At 38.9% G+C, this 25,291-nt stretch overlaps 1 protein-coding gene across 1 annotated transcript in view; it reads left to right on the top strand.

The window, feature by feature from the left end:
• The window catches only part of CNTNAP4 (contactin associated protein family member 4), a 301,963-nt gene extending 277,636 nt beyond the window's left edge, over positions 1-24,327 (top strand). The window contains exons 22-24 of the mRNA XM_075931856.1: positions 10,698-10,916; positions 11,271-11,342; positions 19,109-24,327. Of these exons, the coding sequence (XP_075787971.1) occupies positions 10,698-10,916; positions 11,271-11,342; positions 19,109-19,302 (485 nt within the window). The 3' untranslated portion in view covers positions 19,303-24,327. The remainder of the gene's footprint in view (positions 1-10,697; positions 10,917-11,270; positions 11,343-19,108) is intronic.
• The last annotated feature ends 964 nt before the right edge of the window (positions 24,328-25,291 follow it).

Below are 25,291 nucleotides of genomic sequence, written 5' to 3'. Positions count from 1 at the left end.
AGGAGATGAATGAAGGACAGTGTGCGTGAGAATGAGGAGTAGGTTTAAGGGTTATTTTGAAAGAAGGGTTTTTTCTCGAAATTGCCGCATCTAAACAGCATTTCTTATCTTGAAATAGGGTATTTCGGAAAAGAGGCCATCCACGATAATGCAAATGAAGTGCGGGAAATTAAAATCCGTGCTTCATTTGCAATTTCGTTTGTATGCATTTGTATTCCTCGCTCGAAAGAGGAATGTAGTGTAGATATACACTTTGAGAGTGCTGGTTCAGCCTGTACTGCAAGTAATTTTATTATTAAATGATATTTTGGAAATGTTGTTTTTAGGGCTTTTATACCCAAATTATTGATTGAGTCTCTATCTAAAACATTAATTAGTCAAGACAGCAAATGGTATTCTGTTGCCTGTTTGGGTGACTGTGCATGTGCTTCCCGCATGAATAGTCCTGAGTGTGAATTTAAAATTAGGCCTTGCCATTTAGAAATTCTAATTCTTACCAATATTTCTTTCCATAAAAGCAATGGAAACAAAAGGGGCATGAACACTCTGAAAGTGTCATCTACATAGAAGGCAGCATTAACAGAAAAACACAGTAAGAACTTTAAAAAAGGCAGGAAATTGACTCTACTTTAAAACAGCAACAGGACAAATAATTATCGAATCTGAATAATTTCTTATTAAGTTTTTGAACAGTAGTAATTTCCCAGTGCCGAACATGCACTTCAATTGCAAAGTAATTATAGTATCATAGTGCCACCATTCAGATACAGGAATTAATGATTTGACAGCTTTTTCATTACAAAACCTCATGTACAGGAGTTGATAATTTATTTGCAAAAATCAGTTTGATGTTAAAGCCTGGGATTTAGGGGAAAGTAAATTCTATAACTAAAAAACATCCAGGAGAAGTAACCAATCTATTTTGATCAAATTTAGAAATTAAGGGGCAGATTCTCTAATTCAGCCTACCTGCATTTGGTGCAGGATCTGAGATGGGGAATTGCTCAGTTTCCAACCTGCATCACTGGAGCAGCACAAAGCAATTGGGTTACAGGTTTGTGATGGATATGAGGAGTGCTGGCCAGCACTCAATAACTAAAGGGTTAAACTCAGGTAGCTAACAAGGGTGTTTGCAGGGGGCCTGAAGAACCAGTGGGATACAATGCTGACATTTGAATTGGATATAGATACCTGTTCTGCTCTTACTTCGTGTCTTCTAAGTTAAGGGCTAGAGGGAGAGATGCAGTAATCAGAATTACCATGCCTATAAGAAACATTGGACATGGGAGTGAACTGGTCCTTGAAGTATAGATTAGCATAAATCGTGAGTAAAGGGGGAAAGTGTATTTAGTTGCAATCAGATTATTTTTCTTTGTTTTGGTTGTTTGGTTAAACTTCTCTGTGTGAATCTATGCCTTCCCTCCCCCATTCATTATCTAAGAACATACCCAGAGATGTTCTCTGTGTTTTAATTTGTTTTACTCAGTTGCTGTGTAACACCTACCAACCATGTATGCTTTATCAATTATATCTATTTGCTTTGTTAATAAAATAACCTTTTTTTAAGGTGATGATTTGATTCTTGTGTCCTGGAAAGAAAGAGGAGAGGGTGTGTGTGTGTATGTGCTACCAGAGTCTGCAGTTTATTTTCTCTTTATTTTTTTCAAACTATTTTGTGATAAGAGTTGAGGTACCCCAGGAAAGGAATTCAAGTGTTCCTCCCTGTTTTGTTTTTATTTTGGACTTTTTAGGGTTTAAATCAGTTGATGGTGGCAGCTTTAGTTTTTCTCAGAGCCAGTCAGTGCATCTGTGACTCTGGGAAGTTTTTGTAAACAAAGCCCATAGAGGCAAGGTATTTAAGGTTTCTTGCAGGCCCTTATCTTCTGCACTTGGAGTGCCAGAGTGGGGAACAGCCCTGACAAGGGTACTTTAAGGAATTACAAGTCCACTTGGCTACATTGAAAGAGCATGGACCCCGAGAGCAAAAACAGGCTTTCTTCCAATTAATGGGTCTGATTCTAATCAAACTTATATTGGCTCTAAATTGGTTTAATTGAGAATGTAGAAACAGGCATTGACTATGTGGACTGGAAAGTGGTGGGAGTCAGTTATCTTAACAGCACTCCTCCTGGTGGGATAAGGGAAGTCACCCAGCTGGAGGAGTGCCGCTAAGATGGTTAAAATGCTTATCCTTTGCACACAAGGCCCATCAGCAAAACCACGTCTTTTTATATCTGTGAACCATTCCTTTAATCCTTTTCCCCAGGTTCCTTTCTACAGCTGCTGCCTATCCCATCAAATGTGATGGGAGGAGCAGTGCCCAATAGAGCATTCACATCTTGCAGGTCCCAGTTGAATGGCTCTTGGCGTGGGATCCTGACACCCCTTGTGCTGCACTATCCGCTGTATGAGGTGCCCTGCATACCTCTCACTTCCCTTCAGCAATGAGAAAGCACAATGGTACTTGTTAGAAAATTATATAAGTGGATGATGGAAGCAGGCACCATGGACCAATCATATGTTGGGGTTGACCTTTTAATTCTGAATGGGAGAAAATAAATAGAATGGGACTAGATCCATGAAAGTCCTTGAAAGTGAAAACCAATAGCTTATGTTTGATGTTATAGAGAAGGGGAGCCAAGGGGACACTCATCAGAAGAGTGATTTTTTTTGTCCAAGTGACAGTCTGGGAAAACTTTTGGTGACCATGGCCAAACCTAATCCTGTAAAAGGCCCCAGAGTCTGGCCCCCATCGGGGCTGGTGGCAGCCCTGCTCCTGTTGTAACTTCCTGGTACCGGTCCTGCTCCTGCTGTAGTGGGGTGAGGGAGGAAATGGCCCCCATCCAGCCATGCCAATCATGGCCTGGTTCCCATTCAGCCCCAGCCACAGTCTGGCCCCAGCCAATATGGTCCTGGTCCTGATCTGGCCGCAGGGGCCTGTCCCTAGCCCCTATTCTGGGGGCAGGCCCCATGGTCCAGCCCCCTTCTGGCCATGGCAGGAGTTGGCAACAATCCCCAGCCACAGCAACCACCACCTGGCAATGGTGAGCTGGCCCTGGCCCTGCTCCTGCCACAGAAGGGATCGGAGGCAATGTGGCAATCCTAGCCCAGTTTCCCTAGCTGCGGCAGCCCCAGTCTGGACTTGCTTACCTTCAGAGGCCTGGTCCAAGCTAGGTAAGTAAACTTAGCCCTAGGCTTTCCACATACACTTTCCCCATCCCCAAACCCTGCTCTGCCTCCTGCACCCTCGCCCCCCACAACCCAACCCCTTGCTTGGAGCCCCTCAAACACCTCAACTGCACATCCCATATTCCCAGACCTCTGCCCTAACTAACCCTACACAACACAACCCCCTGCCCTGAGGCATCCCCAAGGGGGGCTGGGTCGTGATATGACAGTATCTGTAAGAAATGTTAAGTTACTTTCACCCCTGTATATACCAATGCAAAAGCTGCATTGAAATGGCTGTTAATCAGTAGCTGCTTAAAAAAAGCTTACTTCTGTTTCCAGCAAGGAGTGCTATTTCAGATTTTTTTAGAGGGAAGTGGGGATTGAAGGGGGAGACACTTTAACCATGTTTCTATTCCAGAGTCTACTTAGGAACCTGAATATTCCTGGGTTTTTTTTGTAGGTAATAACTTAGAAATTAGCTAACAGGGACACTGTTCCTAATTCATATATGAAGAAAAAAATGAACACCAATTAAAGCCATATTTTAAGCTTATTTGTAAATTTAGAACAATCAAATCTTAGTTCTGGAGCCTTAACACAGCTATCAGAAAAAAAGTAAGTTTGATACTCTGTATGCTTTTTTTTTTTAGTAGAGATAAATAAAATCTGTTTAGAATCTGCTTGCTATTATTGTGTAAAAAATGTGTTACAGTCTAAATTGTGAAAAGCAAAATGAAATAGTTAATTTATTCAAGAAACATATAAAGTAAATAAATGATTTAAAAACCACAATACAAAACACTCAACAAAAATAGTTTCTACTGAAGCAATAGACCGCAGACACTTAACCAAAAACAGTAGTCCAAAAGTAGCCCAATCTATTTATTTAAACAATTTTTTGTATTACCTAATTGGTCTATACCTTTTAAAAAGGACCACTATCTAGAGTATAATTAATTAGTGGATTTTAGTGGCATAGACCTATAACAAATTTTGTCAGCCAAATCTTGGCTTATATTTATGTGCTCTGAATGCAAATACAAAGCATTTGAAGGCGTTTCCTTGTGTGTTGCTGTAAAGATTTGAGAGAGTCAAGATCACTTTGATGAAATTCACTGAAGACCCTCAAATTTTTGAGACGTTGCCACCTTCTGAAATATTAAAGAATAAGTAAAGGGGAGCTAAGATTATTTAGCAGATGGAAGAGAAGGACATACAGCACAGCAGATGCAGTTGTAAAATGGCTGGCTACTTAGGGAAGAATTTGTTTGTACCTGCACATGTAAAGACCCAGACTCCTCAAAAAGTGTTCTGGGAAAAAGTTCTATAACTGAAATGAAAAACAGGACTGTGTAGCACTTTAAAGACTAACAAGATGGTTTATTAGATGATGAGCTTTCGTGGGCCAGACCCACTTCCTCAGATCAAATAGTGGAAGAAAATTGTCACAACCATATATACCAAAGGATACAATTTAAAAAAATGAACCAGACTAACACGGCTACATTTCTACCACTCTAAGGCTATGTCTAGACTGCAAGCCTCTTTCGAAAGAGGCTCTTTCGAAAGATACTTTCGAAAGAGCGTCTTTCGAAAGAGAGCGTCTAGACTGCACGTGGAACATTTGAAAGAGCAAGCCGCTTTTTCGAAAGAAAGCACCCAGTGAGTCTGGATGCTCTCTTTTGAAGAAGCCCTATTTACATTCAAGAACACCTTCTTTCGAAAGAAGCACTTTCGAAAGAAGGCGTTCTTCCTCGTGAAATGAGGTTTACCGCCGTCGAAAGAAAAGCCGCGTTCTTCCGATTTAATTTCGAAAGAACGCGGCTGCAGTCTAGACGCAGGTGAAGTTTTTTCGGAAAGAGGCTACTTTTCCCGAAAAACCCCCTGAGTCTCGACACAGCCCTCCTGAAATGCTGAGGGAACAGCATTTGTGGGTAACAGTCTATATGATCCTGACCCAAGCCCCATTGTAGTCAAGGGAAAGACTCCCTCCCACAGGCAAGTGGGATTAAATGGAAGAATAGAGAGCCACCCAACTGCAGAGGTGGAAAAAAATGGGAAAATTTTAAGTGTAATGTAAGCAATGATTGTGTGTGTCACCTCATGTTTGTTTCTTGACAACAGGGAAAGATCACAGGTGGTAATTGTTTAGGTCTTGCAGCAAAGCACTGATCCAAAGCTGGGCTATCACAGTGGCTACGTCTACATTGGCCCCTTTTCCGGAAGGGGCATGGTAATTTTTGAAATCGCAATAGGGAAATGCGCGGGGGATTTAAATATCCCCCGCGGCATTTAAATAAAAATGTCCGCCGCTTTTTTCCGGCTTTTAGAAAAGCCGGAAAAGAGCGTCTATACTGGCCCCGATCCTCCGGAAAAAGCGCCCTTTTCCAGAGGATCTTATTCTTTGAAGTAGGAAAAGGGTGCTTTTTCCGGAGGATCGGGGCCAGTGTAGACGCTCTTTTCCGGCTTTTCTAAAAGCCGGAAAAAAGCGGCGGACATTTTTTATTTAAATGCCGCGGGGGATATTTAAATCCCCCGCGCATTTCCCTATTGCGATTTCAAAAATTACCATGCCCCTTCCGGAAAAGGGGCCAATGTAGACGAGCACAGTGTGTGTGGCCTGTAGCTCTTCTCCCTATCCCCACAAGGAGCTTGCTCATTCCAGCCCTTATAACATATCCAGGTGTGAAGTTGAGAGAAAATCATGATAGAATCTGCTGCAATCACTTTCTGACCTAAGCTCAATTTCCTTTCCACCTAGGGTTGCCAGATGTTCAGTTTTCTACCGGATAATCTGGTATTTGTGCCCTCTGTCCGGTAGAAAAATTCAGAAAATGCCAGACATGTGCAATGTCCGGTATTTTCTGAATTTCTGGCTGGGGAGGGGGAGCCACTGCCAGACACTGCCCCTGCCCGGCTTCTGCACACAGCCAGAGGCTCCCAGCACCAATTGCGGCCCTCCTCCCAGCTGGGACCCTCTGGTTGCATGCAGAAGCTGGTTCCTGCCCGGTTTCTACTAGTAACTAGAGGGAGTGCCTACCAGGAGTGTGGCCTGTTGGACTCCCCCCTCCTCCCATCCAGCCCCCCCCCCGGTCCTCCCCCAGCTCTGCTTCCTGCCCCCCCTTCCTCCTGGCCAGCCCCACAACCCCCGACCCATGCCCCACCCCCTCTGCCTTCCACCCCCCTTCCTCCTGGCCGGTCCCTCCCCCGCCGCTCACGGTCAATTGTGTCCGGTATTTTTTTTGGGGCGGGGGTCTACCTGGTAACCCTACCCACCACAGGGGAACGGCAGCAGAAGCTCCCAACCCTGCTATTGTCTCTTCCAGATACACGTCTGCATTCCTATTGGTAGAGTAAAGAATGAGAGGTGGGAGGCTGTGAACTATCTTTTCAAGCCGTTTGATTGAAAGAGGAGGGAGGAGAGGAATAGCAGCATAGGTAGCTTTTGGTGGTCTGGAGAAGGGAATAGAGTAAGCCAAGGGAGGCAAGTAAACAGTCTGACTGTTGCTGTCACTTTTTCTCCCCATTTGCTGCTACAGTTCCATTCTTGCCAATCAGGAGTTTGGCATAAGTATCTCAGGAGCTCTGATTCTAAACCTGTTGCTTCTAATTTCAGCCAGGAGCTAAGCAGAGCTTTGTTCTGCTTGATGAGCATGCATTCCTCTCTCCTCTGAGGGAGAGAAGCAAGCAATGCAAGCTACTTACGTTCCTCTCTCTCCTGGCTAATGAGGGAGGGGTAGGAGACAATGTCCTGGTATGGCAGGAAACTTGGGGGGAGGGAGGTACCTTTGTTACCTGAATTGCTATTTAAAACCCACAGAAGAATGACATTTAAAGGCTGCTTTAAAATGTCCTGTCACAGCAAAATATTTGCAATTTTCAGATAATTGGAATTCAGGTGTCTCTGCAGTGAGTATGTAGTATCCAATTTTACTGTGCATCTCTGAGTCACTGCTGAAATATGTACTGAGTCTTCTAACTGCCTTAATTTACCTATAGGTGTCATCCAGAGAGTTCATATGAGACATAATTTAAACTTATATTTCACCAGATTTTTTTATTCATTGTAGTCAGTGAAGCTAGTCTAGGCACGCATGCATCTAATGAACAATACAGGATACTCAAGAAGGGGAAAAAGTTTCTATAAACCTTCAGTACCAGATATAACACTAATATTTTTTAAGCTGTATTCAGGATTTTAGCCACAATGAGTCATTTTAAGGAAAATTGTCCTGTTTTCTTTCTATGTTTTCTTTTAATACTGTTATTTCTAGTACTTGCAATGTGTGTGGGAAGTGACAACTTTTGAAATAAAGCCATGAAACCATTTGTTACTCTCCTTGCTCTTTGGCTTTGGCATTTAGATTGTAAACAAAAGCAGTGAGAACTTTCATGAGAGATCATATTGTTTCCTGTTTATCATCTTCTTTCCTTACTGATAATTTTTGTCAGAAGTAAACATGGTGATTGTGTCTACACTGGGCCACTTATTCTGGAAAATCAGCCACTTTTCCGGAATAAGCTGCAAGCCGTCTACACTGGCCCTTGAATTTCCGGAAAAGCAACGACACTCTACTGTACAAAATCAGCTGCTATTCCGGAAAAACTATTCTGCTCCCACTCGGGCATAAGTCCTTATTCCGGAACAAGGTTATTCCAGAACAAGTCCTTATTCCGGAAAAGGGGCAGTATAGACAGCCCAGTAGTCTTTTCCGGAAAAAAGCCCCAATCGCGAAAATGGCAATCGGGGCTCTTTTCCGGAAAAGCGTCTGTGGCCAATGTAGACGCGCTTTTCCGGAAAAAGGGCTTTTCCGGAAAAGCAGCCTGCCAATGTAGACGCTCCTTTTCCGGAAAAACTGAAAACGGAATAGTATTCCGTTTTAAGCAGTTCCGGAAATTCATGCCAGTGTAGACACAGCCGGTCTGTTCTTGTAACAAGATAAGAAAGAGGGCTCTGGGATTGTTATAGTACTCCTGGAACTGTAATGAAGAAATTCTAGGCCAAGAAAAGTGATTATGCAATGAAAGAACATTACATTCAGCATCCTCACAGCTACTACTTATCATTAATAAATAATGCAAATATATTTAACTTTCTAATACTTCTGTTCCAGAAGACTGATTGGCCAGTACATTCCACCCACTTTGCAATGTTTAGTAGCACTACGATCTTATATTTTAGATTATTTCACCAGACCCTTTTGTAAGTTATTCTATACTATTTTTTATGTTCTGAAAACTGCAGAGTATAAGTAAAAATATTGATGTTAGACATGCAGTCAGATTTACCCCGTAGGCATAATTCCCCTCAAGTCAATGGAAACACATCTTTTCATGGTAGTGTATCAGTGCTGTTTATACCACACTTTCATATGAGGGTATAATAGTTGTCAACAAAAATGTGTGTACAGCCATTATACCCATAAACTATGTTCAAATGCAAATTTTATACTTTTAATGCACCTTTTGTAGCCTCATTAAAATTACCTCTGAATGTAAAAAATGAATACAGTGTTCCTGTTAGATAAGAACTTCTGCTATGTGATAGTCATGAAAGTCTAGATAGACTGTGAAAAGTCAAGCAAATAAAATAATTCAATGTAAAATTACACTTGACAGGGATTTGAAACCTGTGAAAGCTTGATTATCATCATCCTAGTTGGAAATTTTCCAGGAGAGAGGTCAAAAAGTCTCTTGATTGCATCAGTTCCTTTTTTTAAAGTGTTCTCTTAAGATTTGTGTGTCTACTAACCTTCAGCACTCCACTGAGGACTGATAAATGAGGCAGAATTCAAAACAAGCCCTTTTTTAGAAGGAGGTAGTGTAGGTGGGATAATTCTATCTTTATTTTGTGAATCATCTCAAAATACACTCAGCAAATGAGCTGAAATGTTGGTATAAAAACACTTAGGTTAAAAGTGCAGAGCTACAGTGTACCACAAAACTAACCCTCCCTCCCGCCCCCCCTCATTATTTTCAAAAAACGTGCCATTACTACAAAGGATCAGGAAATTCTAGACTTCACATATGTTATTTCATTTATTAGAGTGAGTGGACTTTGCACACAAGGATTATTAAATACCCCAAACTGTTTTTTATTCAGAAAAAGCACATTGGCTGCCTAACATCAAATGAATTAAAATGGCAAAAGATGCCAGGTTTTCTGTCTTACTCATAGTTTTTCCATCATAGTCACAGCTCGGCAAAGGGTTTCTGCTTCATCTGCATCTAGGGACAATCTGTGTTCCCTCTCTAACTTAAAGGTCGTCTCTATAGGATTATTCCCTTAATCTGTTCCACTACATTGGTAAGGATACTTTCACACAGGTCTGATGATTATCTTTGCCTCTATTCCCCAATCTATTAAAGAGCACATAGAAGAGGCAAATTCACCCATGTAAAGCTATGGCTACACTATGAGTTTTCTCAGCAAAAAATATGCTAACGAGGGACTCATTTGCATGAGTCACAATCTCATTTGCATATTTTCTGCCAATCCTTTTTTGCGGTACGGGTTTCTGCGCAAAAACAAGCAGTGTGGACGTTTTCTTTTTGGGCAAAAAACCCTTTTTCCGCAAGATCAGTATACCTCCTTTTTGGGGGCATAAGGATCTTGAGAGAAAAGGGATTTTTGCACAAAAATAAAATGTCCACTCTGCTTGTTTTTGTGCAAAAACCCCTAGCACAAAAACGGATCAGCAGAAAATATGCAAATGAGATTGACTTATGTGAATTAGTCCCTCATTAGCATATTTTTTGCCAAGAAAACTCGTAGTGTAGACGTAGCCTTAGTGGCCGTATGACCTTTCACATCCCATACATATTCCAGAGCAGAAAGCTAGGTGATTAGTAAACAAAGGGCATATACTTTTATAAAGTTAACCCAATAGAATGTTAAGGTATGTTTTCCTTTAGTAAAACAGGAAAAGTATAATGTTTAACAGGCACACTAGATTAGACAGGTTTCATTGAGGTAGCCATAAGATAGATTCATTTTTAGCCTTTCACAAGCAAGAGATCTGTGTGTGTTTCCACTATCTGAGATCTGCATGTGTTTTTTTTGTTTGACAGACATGCTGATGATAGAAAGAAGTAGTGAATCTGTAGAAATAATATATTCCAATAAAGTACATATTTATGAGAGAGAGCCTCGTTTAATATGTATTTTTCATGAATATACTTTATCTGTTTGCAGAATGAAAGAGGGGTACCTTTTAATTTAAATATTTTAGTTAATTTGAATCTTTTTGCTTTGCAGCTTACAATAGGCCTCTTCAGTTCTTTTTACTTTAGTGAGTTGCCTGCATGTCCTTCAGGAGACTAGCACCTGTCATCCATTTAAAAAATGTTGAATATACTTGGCTGTCTTTTCATTAAGAACAGATAAGAAAGGAATTCAGCAAATCTACATAAGTTGCTGTAGTATAAATCTAGTCAGAGGAAGTCAGGTTAATTATTCAATTCTTCTTCTTTCACTTTATTTAGTACATTTGTACTATGATTGTGCTTTTTCCTTTGATTGACAGAAATTAATGATGTAGACCAGGAAACTATGAAGGCAAACTCTCAGGGGTTTACTGGATGCCTCTCGTCAGTGCAGTTCAACCACTTTGCTCCTTTGAAAGCTGCATTGCATCATACCAGCTCAACACCAGTCATTGTAAAAGGACGCTTCACTGAATCTAACTGCGGTACTTTAACTGGAGCTGACTCAACATCAAGTGAAACAACCCATTCATTTGCAGGTAGCATATGGTTATCTCTTGGCTTACCCTCTAAAACACAAGAAGAGTTCTTAGAACTTCATTTGTTACTGTCTTTTTTTACACTGGGGTACAAGACAGGAGTAGATTGAAAATGTGCTCTGTTAAGTTTGTTCTCTCCATTTTTCTAGCTTCTTTTGTTTACTTTGAATATTTTCACTTTCCTGTTTACTTTCTCACAGTGTGATTTACAGCACTGACCTTTAGAACCATGTAGACCCATGCTAACTTCATAGTTCCATATTGCATGTGAACCTTAACTATATATGAATATCAGGAGAACCTTCCTTTGTATTTGTCTGTCATTCCCCCCCCCCCTTTTTTTTCCTGCTGCAGATCATTCTGGACCAATAGACGAGGGTGAGCCCTTAGCTAATGCAATCCGAAGTGACTCTGCAATTATCGGAGGTAATAGGGTCTAAGACTTTCACTGGAATCATTTTTTTTAATTAATTTTGAATCTTTCAATGCTAAAGTGAAGTCAGAGGAACCTTTGGATACACAAGGAAAACAGAATCAAAGAGAAAAGAAGCTCTGTTTTACTACAAAGAGTTAGGCACAGAGTGAAAGCGTCAAAATGATGTCTGAGTACCAATAACTCTTGTCCACTTATTATGTTAGCTTATGTAGTAACAGTTTATATAAATATTGGTATACTCTATCGATGCAAAGCATTTTAAGAACAGTTTTCTAAGCTGCTTAATTCAAGTATCTATGATATAAATAACTAGCTAGATTCCTTAGGGAGTACAGCATACTTTCAAGGAAAGAGCATTTTTATGGCTTTTTGGCTATTTCAATGATTCACTTTTGCCAGTGGAGCATTTTCAAAGTGAGGAAGCCCTTTGTTAAATAGAAGCAGCACAGCTTTTGCCTTGCCTTTATGATTGAGAAAATGGGAAATTTGCATGGCTTGAAAGCCCATCATATCCTAAAGCAGGTTTCATTTTGGTTACACATTCAAAAGGCAACATGCTCAGGGATCGAGAGCCATTTGCACTGATTTACAACTTCAGAAAAGTTGGAAAATAAAATCTACATGCAGGTGTTAAAAATATAGTTAGTGTTGGTCAGACTATTGTTTTTCCTTCTTTCTTCTCCTTACTATTTCTGTGAGCTCTCACCACTTTTTCAGGAAGATCACATTTAGTTCTTGTTTAAGCACTATTTTAGACAATCCTTTTTATTAAAGATTCTGCAATGGGAGAATCATACACAATTTAATCACTTCAAAATGAAATATGACACTTATTTTGTGTAAGTCTCATTTTATTTTGTTCAAGGAGTGCAATATATTGTCAATAAAAAACCTTGAAATTGAGTATTATGGATTTGATGTCAGGAAATCCAAGTTTCTCAGAGCTTTTGAAATGAGCCTCTAGGAAGCCTACCAGTTTTCTATTTTCAGAAAAATAAAACCACAGAGAAGTCAAGCAAGTCTGATAATGTGAGTTTGGAGACAAAACTCTCAATTGAATTTCATTGCCTCCATGCACCTGACAAAGTGGTTTCTACCCTCAAAAGATTATGCCCAAATAAATGTTAGTCTTTAAGGGTATGTCTATAGTTAGGGACAAAGTCGAATTAAGATATGCAAATTCAGCTACGTTAATTGTGTTTACACTGATTCTGTTTACACTGCAGGAAGTTGAATGAAGAACACTGCCCTTTCAACTTCTCTTATTCCTCATGAAATGAGGGTTATCAGCATTGTAAGGACACCCCTTTTGGTTTCAATTAGCTGTCTTAACTCGATCACTAATTCAAACCCTGGAAGATTGACAGTGGCAGCTTCCAACTTCCTCTTCAGTTTAGACGTACCCTAAGATGCCCCAAGAGTCCTCATTGTTTTAGAAGAATTTCAGTATCCACAAATGAAACTGAAACAAATATATGCCAGTGACATTCCTTGATTTTTCCTTGAATAGTTGAATCAGGTTTAATAATACTGGTACCAATGAATATGAATCAGATCTGAGTGTTTCTCAATCAAAAATTCTAGAAAATACAACCTATACTTCTGCGTATTCCTTAAGGGCCTGATTCAACTACTTTTAGAAGCCATAGAAAGACTCATTCACTTTACTGGGCAGGGAGGTTGGACTAGGCCTTAGTTAGTGAAACAAAATGCCTTTCTTTGACACTGTGTTCTCTATATGTTATAGAACACTTCTTATAGCATGGACATGCACAGTCACCTCATCAACCTTGATTCTGCCTTATAATGATGATGTGGAGTAACTAAGGGTTATGATAAAGTTAAGATAGCACTTAGTCACAGATTAAATTAAACCTATTTTTATAGATAATGTCTTTTTCTCCCCACATTTTCTTCCTTAAAATGTCACTACTGAGCAGAGTTAAGGTTGTTTGGGTTCCTTAACTATGCATTTTCATGTCTTAACATATTTTGACTGTATTTTAAATTAATCCTTACCTTTGGATTTCCTAGGTTTATAATGTCTGTCCTGGAAATAACTGCCAGAAGTTTTTTTGTTTTTTGCCCTTAAATTAAATTATTTTTCACAATTGTTTTTCACCCTTAAATTAAATTGGTACTATCAGTCTTAATTAGATTTACATTGTATATAGCATGTTATATGTATCGCCTATTTGAAATGGCCATGTAACTTTCCTGTATTCTGTTATTTAGTCATTCATTTGCCAAAATATAGCTAAACTATTGTGTCTTCTTCTCTTAGGCTATGTCTAGACTGCAGGCTTCTTTTGAAAGAGGCTCTTTCGAAAGCATCTTTCGAAAGAGCCTCTTTCGAAAGATCGTGTCTAGACTGCAGGCGGATCTTTCGAAAGAGCAATCCGCTTTTTCGAAAGAGAGCACCCAGCGAGTCTGGATGCTCTCTTTCGAGGAAGCCCTATTTACATTGAAGAATGCCTTCTTTCGAAAGAGGAACTTTCGAAAGAAGGCGTTCTTCCTCGTGAAACGAGGTTTACCGCCATCGAAAGAAAAGCCGCATTCTTTCGAAATTATTTCGAAAGAACGCGGCTTGAGTCTGGACGCAGGGGAAGTTTTTTCAGGAAAAGGCTACTTTTCCCGAAAAAACCCCTGAGTCTGGACACAGCCTTAGAGATGAAATCAAACTTTTAACACAGGGATGGAATATGAGATTCTAGTACAGAGATCCTCTATGACTACTATTCCAGGCCATAGGGCTGCCACACTTGTGAAGGGGGCCACTGGGTTCATGTTAAAGTTAATTCCATAACCCCCACTCCTCACTCATCTGTGGCTCACTCCATCACCAAACATCATTTTCCCTTTGGCTATGTCTACACTGGCCACAATTTCTGGAAAAGCCATGCAAATCAGGTAAGTCAGGATAGGGAAATCTGCAGGGGATTTAAATATCCCCCGCGGATTTAAATAAACATGTCCGCCGCTTTTTTTCCGGCTTGGGGAATAGCCGGAAAAAAAGCATCTAGACTGGCGCGATAAAAGGAATAAAGCCCTTTGAAGTAGGAATAAGAGATCCTGATTTGCATGGCTTACCTGATTTGCATGGCTTTTCGGGAAATTGTGGCCAATATAGACATAGTCTTTTTGTGGGAAGTGAGAAGTGTGTGGGCATGTATAGCCTCAGGTAGAACCCTATGGCATAAGATAGTCGTGCTTAAGAAACTTGAATTGTTCTATTGTGCTGCGAATTTCACACACAGTTTCTCTGTAAATTGGGATTTCAATTATTGTAATATCACTAAGTAACATTTATTTGAGGAAAAATGCTACTTATGGGCGCAGCCCTGCAAGGAATGATTGATGCGGACTAAAAAGAGTTGATAACTCTCTCACACAATGACCCCTCTAGCAATCCAAAGTTCCACCCTAAACAAAAGTGCTTCTGAATCAAACACATATCCTAGGTTAATTTGTTAGACAGACTAATAAGGAGGGGAACAATTATTAGGTGTCAGTCATCATGGTATCTAGGCATTTGAGGAGTCTTAGGTGTGCAGTTTAATTTTTCACTCTAGTGAATACAAATTAGTGATTATTATTATACAGAAATGGAATTGTCATAGCCAGTCAGAGTATTTTTCAAGTTATGCAGCTCTTTAGGTTCTGAGTGTCTGGTTTGCCTAGATTTTGTAATTTTCTCAATAATGATATGGTACTCTAATACTCCGCCAATCGAAGTGCAGATATTTAGATAATTGCAGTGCAGTTCTTAACAGCACAGTAACTGGACTGTGAATATGTAAGTTTATCTACTCTGTTCTCTATAATCCATTCACTCTGAGCAAGTGATGGGAGATTCTGAGCATAGACCCAGTCAAAGGCATTCTGTTGACTTAAATTGACTTTGCATCAGGCTCTGAAGTAGAGACATGCCCCTTCTATTTTTTACACTGTTTGTCTGATCCTGGTACCACTTTTTTCAAGAAGACTGGTATTGAAGATTGCGAGGAGTTTGGCCTATTCAGAAACAGGCCACCTTCTGTGAAAGATCTGTAATTGTTAACTCACCTGAAACATAAACACAAACAAACATTTTTAAAATCAGTTACTTAGTTCTCCACGAGAATACTTGGTTGCACACACTAAAGGTGTTAGAAAAAGGTGGGAAAAAATACCATAGTTTGAATCTCAAGCCTACTGTTATAGAGAAGGAAGAAAGGAGGATGTTCATGAATCTAAAAACACTGCAATTTTATCACATATTAAAGTATTGTTCCACTCTGATAAGTAATATTAAACATGTCATTCTAGAGTTTGTGTTTGTCTGTCACTCAACAATTTCTAAATCAAATGTGCTCAGTTTACAAATAAAATGTGTTTTTTCCTGATTGTCAGCACTGCAAACTCATTTTGGCTTCTGAAAATCAAATTGGATTCTTCACATCTGACACATCATCTCCAGTAATAATAGCTATACAGCCTAAAGTTGTTCCTCTGATGACTGCTGTGCCACCCACTGGATGCTGATGTTTCCTAGTCTTGGGCCTGATTCTCCACTACCTTATGTCTTGTTTAGTTATTTATCTTTGAACAATGCTAATTGCTATCAAATCAGAATGGTACCACACTCACTTTGCATCATATAAGGTATAAGATAATGGAAAATCAGTCTTATGGAGTGCAAGCATCGACAGCAGCCCTCAGATTCAACACAAGTATGAGTGATGTGTTTGAGATGTCCATATGCAAGCTGGCTGGTGCTTGATTTGCTCCCACTTATCTAAGTATAGGATACCCTAAGGGTACCCTGGCAAGCGCCATGATTTGGATCATCCTCCTTCTAAACACGATTGATCAGTAGAGAGGTGGGGTGCTGTGCTAGGCAGGAAAATGAAAGCAAAACATAGCTACTCTTGCACACACAAATATTTCTTCCACAATTTATGTCAAAGTTCTAAGATCCTAATTGTTTATGCCAAACATATCTTGGGCTTTTAATGCTTCATAATTTTAGGGTTGCAAATTTGGCAGTTTTGCCTCCTTTTACTGATTTCCATTCTCATAAATAGAAAATAGCTTCAGAATACGCACCTCAACAAATAACTAAGTGATGCCTAAGAACATCAGCAAGCTTTAGGCATCTGCAAGTCTTAAAAGCCCTTTGTGCATTTACTGTGTATTCAGCCATAATGAAAAACAAGTATACGAACAAAAAAAAATGTTAAAATGCATTAATCTTTTGGGGTGTTCTATTGAAGTGTTTCTTGTGAGTTTTACCATAAACTTCAATGTCAGGATTTCATACTTTATTCCTGATACTGGATTTTCACATGTGTCTATCTCTGTAGCAAATTACATGTAGAAAAGATGCTTAATTTGTATGTGAGATGATTTTTTGAGGGTTGTGTTAAGTGTACTAAAACCATAATTGTTTCTGAACTATAAGAGATGTTGAGACATTATTTTAAATATAAAACTCTCTGGTAATTGCTATTAAACATATTAAGAGTAGTGTATACTGCTGATGAATAAAATTTATCAACCCAAAATTCTTCCTTGGGGAAAAATAGATTTCAGTTGACTCACAAATTTCTTTGATTTTGGCAAATTATTTTTGTTTAAAAAACCACTAAAACAATAATCTAAAAAGGATTGAAATGTTTCATTTTCAAAACAGAATATTTTGATGTTTCAGTTCAAAATAATTTTTGTTTTGAAATTACCTTTGATTTTTTTAATTGAAGAAGAAAAGTACACGCCAAGATAAAAATGAGACATTTAGTTTCGTATCAAACAAAATGTTTAGTATGATACCAATTTTTGATGTTTCAATTTTCTGAAATTAAAACAGTGCCAGAATACCATAAAATCAATAATTCATATAGTATTAGGGGATACATAGTTTTTGTATTTAACTAAATCACTCCTGTTAAAAGAAATTAGCAGTACCAATGTGAACACCCTTCTATAGGTATAATTGCATCAACAGATAAGTAATTGTATTTAATGCCACCTTAACTCTGAGGGCTTATCTATGCACAATTTTCTAAAGCAATAGAGTCCATATGTACTGTTATAGTAAAGAAAGAAATGCACATTCTGATATATCTTAATAAAGGCCAGATCATGAAGTCAATCTACACTCAAGTCAGTGAGACTTCTGTACAGAGACCAAATCACACAATAAAGTCCTTGTTGCTTAATATAAAATGAAGCATTTTCAAGATGTTAGAATTTAGAAATGATGAGAAATGGCCAAATCTTTGTTTTTATTTGAGAACAGATACCTTGTTTTCACTTACACTTTTTGGTTGATATGGAAATGAATGCATTGCTCTCTTTCTTGCCCTATCCTGTTACAGGAACAGTACTGTAACTCTTCAATAATAGCAGCTCTAAGTCTATCAGCCCAATATATTTATTCTCTTCTATGACGATTGTCACCATGGTGAGTGCTTCACCACATTATAAGTGTACAAAGATATTTTTCTCACCCTTTCTTTTCCCTCCATTCAACAGGCATTGGACTATTGGATGTTTTTCTTGTTGTGATGGATAGTGTGGGGGTGGTGTTGTCTTATATGGGAAGACTAAATCCAAGCCATCTGAAGAAGTGGTATAGTTTGTGCTATCCATGAACACACAAGTGCCCCTGTTCATTCAGGGACAAGGCTTGCACACACCTTACGCCTTAGACACTATGACACAATCCTAATTATAAGAAGGAAAGAAACCCCACACTTTTATTTTCACATGGGGCCGAAAGGACCCATGGTCAACATCCCTTTCAAGCATGTCTTGATTATTATGAAAAACATCTAATAATGGACTGTAATGATACACTTTAGATCTAGGGCTTGTTTCAGAGTAGGGGCATAGGTTAGGGTAGTTAACAGCTCCACACTCCAACTTGTGCCTCCAAAGAATGCTGCATGTGAATGCAGATTTGCTTCTAAGGGTATGTCTACACTACCCCACTAGTTCGAACTAGCGGGGTAATGTAGGCATACCGCACTTGCAAATGAAGCCCGGGATTTGAATTTCCCGGGCTTCATTTGCATAAGCGGGGAGCCGCCATTTTTAAAACCCCTCTGGTTCGAACCCCGTGCAGCGCGGCTACACGGGGCACGAACTAGGTAGTTCGAACTAGGATTCCTAGTTCGAACTACCGTTATTCCTCGTGAAATGAGGAGTAACGGTAGTTCGAACTAGGAAGCCTAGTTTGAACTACCTAGTTCGTGCCCCGTGTAGCCGCGCTGCACGGGGTTCGAACCAGCGGGGTTTTAGAAATGGCGGCTCTCCGCTTATGCAAATGAAGCCCGGGAAATTCAAATCCCGGGCTTCATTTGCAAGTGCGGTATGCCTACATTATCCTCCTAGTTCGAACTAGGATGGTAGTGTAGACATACCCTAAGAGGTGAAGGCAAAAAATGCTACTGACACATCATATGGGATGGGAAGCTTTAAACTCTGGTTGGACTCCTTCGAAGAAGTATTGAATCAGCACATCTTCTCAATGCTCCTCACCCCCTGCATTGCTTGGCCAAGGCTGTTGATTTGTGGGCTCTATCAATTTGCTTTGAAGTTCTAGTTTCAGTGAGGGTTTCAGGAAGATTGTGGTTGTTCTTCCATTTCCCCTGCCAAGGTTTCTCCACAAGAGTGCTACAGCACAGGCTGCTTGAAACTGAGCTATGAATCTCACCTATTATTTGTCTAGCATATCTGATCTGTTTTTTTTCCCGTCTCCTTTCCTCTCTAGGTGTGATAGCAGTTGCAATATTCATTCTGCTTTGCATCACTGCCATAGCTGTACGCATTTATAAAAAGAAAAGCATATATAAAAAAAATGAGGCAAAAGGATCAGAAAATGAGGACAGTGCTGAGACTGCCCTGAAATGTGAGCTCAGCATGCAAAGTACAGTCAACGAAAATCAAAAGGAATACTTCTTCTGATTGGCATTTCTGATTTAATTTGATATACTAAGGTGACAGTCTGACTTTCTTGCTAAACCAGGGGCTCTCGATGGACAAAAAAAGCTCTTGCACTCCAAGTAAATGCAATGGATTTGAGACCTATTATACTGCATATGTTTAGTCTCAGTGATTGCTATAGGAGGCCTCTTTAAATGACATGCATTCCTTAGCTATTATACCGTAAATGCATTTTATGTAACAGTGAATTAGATATTGTAACCAATTTCATTGTTGGTAGTTTCCGACTGTTCTGATGTGACCTTCTACAACTGAATCTTAACGTGAATACTGAATATGGTTTTTAAGTAGGAGAATTGTCATGAAGCTATTGCCCCCCATCCTTCTCTTTAAAATCTGTGATTCAGGCATTTTGTTCAAGGTTAAAATTGGACTGCAATGTTTACTTGAGAAGCTCTGCTATGTTGCTTTATAGTGATCCTCAGTGACTTCCTGATAAAGAAATTCCTTTTTAACTATTTTTGGCCAGTATCCACTTCTGCTTGTGAGCTGTCAAGCCAGATACCCAAAACTAAACTGAACGGTTGGTCATATGAAATGTCAAATGTTGTCATTAATGGATCATTTTTTAACCTGGCTATGAAGAGTGGGATAATTTGATTTGTTTGGCCCTTTTTATTCACTTGGACATATTGGCAAGCTTCAACTACTGAACTGAATTTCTAAATTTGCAGTTCTATCAGGGTATAGGCTGAAGTGTGAACAAAGTATGCCAGTAAATTTATATGTTACGTTTGGCTGTGGGTTGCAGGATGTTATCACATTATTTACATAAGAAAATGCCCTCTGTCTATTAAACCATCCCTGCCCAAGGCAAGCTACTTATTTGAAAAGATGAATCATTTGCTTATTGATTATCATTACCAGGGCTCAACAAATCTCTGAATCTACTCGCCCGTGGAGAGTAGATTTCAGCTGGTCGCCTGCTCACCAGCGGCGCGCGCATGCGCAATGCAGGTCTTGTGCACGCGCAGTGTAGGGCTGACGAGTAGGTTTCACCTCTGTTTGTCAAGCCCTGATCATTACCAATAACAGCAGCAAAAGTAGTAGTAGTAGGCAGGTAAATTTTGAAAATTGGAAACTTATCAATGCTGCCTATATGTAATTGTCTCCTTTCACTATAAAAGGTATGCTGTTTGAAAGCAGCAGCAAAAGTAGTAGTAGTAGGCAGGTAAATTTTGAAAATTGGAAACTTATCAATGCTGCCTATATGTAATTGTCTCCTTTCACTATAAAAGGTATGCTGTTTGAAAGCAGCAGCAAAAGTAGTAGTAGTAGGCAGGTAAATTTTGGAAATTGGAAACTTATCAATGCTGCCTATATGTAATTGTCTCCTTTCACTATAAAATGCATGCTGTTTGAAAGCAGCAGATATATGATCTTCCACAAGTCCCAAGATTAATTTGTATAAAACAAAGGAAATCAGTTTCTCTTTTTGATCCTGGTAAGATAAGACAAATGAAAAATATCACACTTCCTGATACTCTAATTCTCTTGCACTGCACCCCATAGTAATTCCACCACAGTAAAATATTACAGTGAATTATAATAATTTTTCCTTCTAAGCCAAACATACAGACTTGTTAGGCCAAAATTTTGAGTCTGGCCTCTAAACCTGAGCCATTCGGGGACATGAGCTTTTCTGGAGTTAAGCTTTGTATACCTAAAACTTAAGAAATGATATTTTCATTATTATATCCATCTGAGAAGATAGGAATGGTGTTTTAGAAATTACTCAGTGCTGGCCTGATTCTTCTTTCATTGAACCCCTGGTGGTACCCCGGATTCAATAAGAATAGAAGGTAGGTCTACACTGCAGAATTTTTTTCAGAAAAATGGCTGTTTTCTGAAAAACTTCACTTGAGTCCACACTGCAATCACATTCTTTCAAAAAAAAGTTGAAAGAACAGAGGTTTTTTTCTGACATTGGTAAACCTCTTATTTGAGGAAGAAGCCTTTTTCCGAAAGAGCTCTTTTGGAAGAGGTGTGTGTGGATGGGGAAGAGGGAGATCTTTTGCAAGAAGAGGAAAGAAGAAAAAGCACAAGTGCCCTGGTGGCCGCTCTGGCCATAATAATCACAGCTTAAATGCGAGATAGCGTCCATTCAGTGTGGATGCTATCTTTCGAAAAAACAGATCCCTTTTTTGATGCGCTTTTGCTGTGTAGCTGCTCTCTTTCGGAAGAAGTTTTTTCAGAAGATCTCTTCCCGACAAGCTTCTTCTGAAAGAAACCTGCAGTCTAGACATAGCCTGGGTTAGCTCAATTCTGAACATATTTGAAAATCACAGCCTAAATAGCCAAATGCATCATCTGAGCACAAAAGTCTGAGGTGGCTGGCCAAAAATGTGCATGTATAATATTGCTTTATAGAAATCATGGGTGTAAATTTACCTGTTGAGTTGAGGTCTCTGAAAATGTCCTTTAGATTTGTTTTCCTTCCTCACTTGTTGGCTCTCAGTCCCTTTTTCAGCAGTTGTCTTTACAATTCCTCTTCATTTTTAGTATAAACTCTTTCCCTTCTTGTTGACACTGAGGGCCTTTTCAATAACACATCCTCCAGGCCAAGGTACACGGCCTCATTCTGTCTGTCCCTCTCCTTTATTTAGCAGTGAGTTTTTCCTACATTTCCTGGGTCACAATCCTTAAACATTGTTTAACTGAAGTTGGAGCTAGTCTAGTGTAAACTCCTTGCCTTCTCCTGTTGCCCGAAATCTGTAAAGAGGGAAGCACGTTGTATCTGTTTAAAGTCCTGATCCAAAGTGTATTGAATTCCATTGCCATCACTGGGCTTTGGATCAAATTCCTCTATTTACTAAGGTTTCTGACAGTATTTTCCCTCCTCCACAGCATTGGTATGAATGTCCCACTCTTCTTGTTCATTATGTGCAACTATTATTCCAAATAAACACAATGTAAGAACCCCATTATGCTACATTTACCAGTCAAGAGTGTAGCAGTGAGCATATGGGACAGGACTGAACTCTGTGATATTGGGGATCATAATGTGTTGGATGCTGCTACCACATTGAATGATAAAAGAGATACTATGCTATACAGGCACTTCCCACATATTTATTAGATTGTAATAGGAACCCAAAGTGCAACCACACCAGGACAAGTTGGAAATAGACAAACTTAACATTCCAATTACCTGTTGTTCCTTCTTCCATTTGTTTGTATTAACTTTGCTTTGGAGTGTCAAAACGGAAAGAAAAGTCGCTTTTTTTCATTTTCTGTCAAGACAATGGAACAGCAAGGCCATAGTTCAGTAAAGACTCATTTTGAAAAATAATGAAATATGAAAAAAAAAGGTCTGTGTCAATGACACACTGTTAAGAACCTTGATGGCATTTTACTGTGTGAAGGAAACAAAAGGAAGGTGGGGTTGTTGAATGCATATCTAGGGATTTGTATCATATAGTAATTGCATCTCAATTGCATTGAAGGAATAAATGCCCATTTTCAGCCATAGAATGATTACCGTTAATTAGCGAATATAGCCCGCAGGTTGTCCAAGTTTTTTCCTACCATGCACTGCCTCCATCCCCCCGTGGGGTATATATGTCTGCTTGTTATGCAATTTGATTTTTACTCATATTACCGGTATCACGTTGTAGTAATATTTTAAAAGACTGGTTTCCACATGTTCGGTATCTCTCTGTGCAAGAACCCTGTTTGCCATGTTTTCTTCTAGATTTGGCCACTTGGCTTTCTTTCCTCGGGGTGCTCTTTTGTGAGGATTTAATTTCTCAATCTATGCTTCTTCTTTTCTTCACTCACGAACAGACTTTTCATTAATGAAAATTTTCTGCCTGCTGCTCTATTGCCATTTTCTTTTGCATATTTAAGAATGAATAGTGTAAAATTGGCTATTTATGATTTGCGCTTAGGAATCTTTAAAAATATTTTCTTGGAATATATTTGTTATAAACTGAAAAAGTTTTAAAACTTTGTGGTTGGGGTAGGTCTTATATACCGGTAGTAGGGTAGTGCATATTGCTTTTTATAGTTCAGTGGCCTCGGCCGTGGTTCATTATTGGTATACCAAGACCCAGTATTATCGGGCTGCATAATGTCATCATCTTCAATGTTTATAGCTGGCAAGTGGCAACCACATCAAAGTCCACCAGATTTTTTTATGAAGGCAGCAGAAGTCTCTTCGATACAATAGTTGAAGACTTTGATCTTTGATAATATGTTAATTGACTGGCAAAATTATACTGGTTTTGCCTTTCATGCAAGCAATAGCTATACTGGTGAATGCCGACAACTTCAAAGTCAGGATGATTACGGTACCGTAGACAGTTTAGGGTTTTAATGGTAACGTAAACAGAAAGGATGATTCATCATACCCTACTATTCTATACTATGCTTATACCTAATGAAAAGGATCCAATACAGATTTTGGTCGTTTATTGTTCTTAACGAATACCTCTGGGTTATGTACGTCCACGGGTATTCTAATATATTTTTTACATATATTAATATATATAACAGAAAAACTGTGGTTAATACATGAGTGCGTGTTATACTTGGATATGTGCTATATTTGCTAATTTACAGTAATCTATACTCAGATGAAGTCTGGTATATACAGGTTCAGAGTCAATAAAGCATTATTATCCACTATTTGCTGCCTTCTTATGGGTACAGCAAAATGGTGGCACCAAAGTGCACTAATACGTTGTACACCATTGTGCTGTCCCTTCCTTGACCTTCTTTTCCCAATGTGTAACCTTTTGCCTCGCTCTGTTAATAAAACAATTTTTAAAATAAAGTGAGGAAAATATTTTTAAAAATTTGTATAAAAGAGTTTGAATCTTAGGACAATATACTGATCTCTTTTTTTCTTAAAAAGCAGTAAACAAAGTAGAAGTGCATATAACATACTGGTGAGTGTGGTTATTTATAAAACTGCCGTGCATTGTAGACCTAATATGTCTAAACACACTGATCCATTTTCCATGGTAAAGACTCTACTCTTTAAGTTGTTTAGAGAGTAAACAGTGGCATGAAACCTGAGAAATTGGTAAAGCGTTGTGTGGGCTAAGGGCTACAATTAGTTATATGTCTTATATAATAATTGTTTTTCTTTCATGCTCAAACACTTCTGTTAGTGCATTGTCCAGTTTGGGGTGACATACTAAATTCAGTGAAAAGCATGCTACAGACATTTAATGATAAAACATGTGGTTTCATATGTCATAGAGCCCAAAAATTAACAGTGATGAAAATATTTACTTATAGAATGTGGCACAAGATAAACAAAATAATTACAGATCAAAAAGTGACTGAAATAAGATGCATTAACTTGAGAACATATTTTCAAAGGTCACACATTCATATGGAAACCACAAACATGCAGAACTAGGTTGTGCTATAGTGTATTGTCAAGAAAACGTGTCCCCTTTTTTACAAAGGAAGAAAAATTTATTTCACAAAACATCATGTTGCACAAACATGACTCTTCTGGCATAGTTTGCAGAGCATGCAAAAATGGCACAAAATTGACATGATCAGGATTTTATTAATCAGTCCCTATAGCTCTGCAGCATGAAACACAAATGAATCCATGGAGTTTCTGATAATGTAATGAGCTTGAGCATTCTTAGGAGGAAAAAAAAAGAGCTGCAGAAATCAGTACTGTATAAAAGGAAAAAATATACAAAGGCCCTGCAGCACAGAATTTTTTATTAGCATCTTTTGAGCACCAGGTTCATTTGACAAAACAAAAAGCAACTGAGTTCAACTAAATTTCTTTTATTTGTCTTTGGAAAGTTTTTGTGCTTGGGAATGAGCTGTGTATTGATAGTGTTTAAGGACCAAAACTGACAGCATAAGAAACTAGCACCAAACTGTGATGGGTATGTATGGTGCAAGGTCTACTAATTAATCCTGCTTATTTCCCTCAATTGTGTTCCAGAGGGTACTATGGCTCAAATCCTCAACG

Source organism: Pelodiscus sinensis, chromosome 6 (genome assembly GCF_049634645.1).
Source record: "Pelodiscus sinensis isolate JC-2024 chromosome 6, ASM4963464v1, whole genome shotgun sequence".
In the NCBI taxonomy this organism is placed as follows: domain Eukaryota; kingdom Metazoa; phylum Chordata; order Testudines; family Trionychidae; genus Pelodiscus; species Pelodiscus sinensis.
This window is presented reverse-complemented; position numbering and strand designations above follow the sequence as displayed.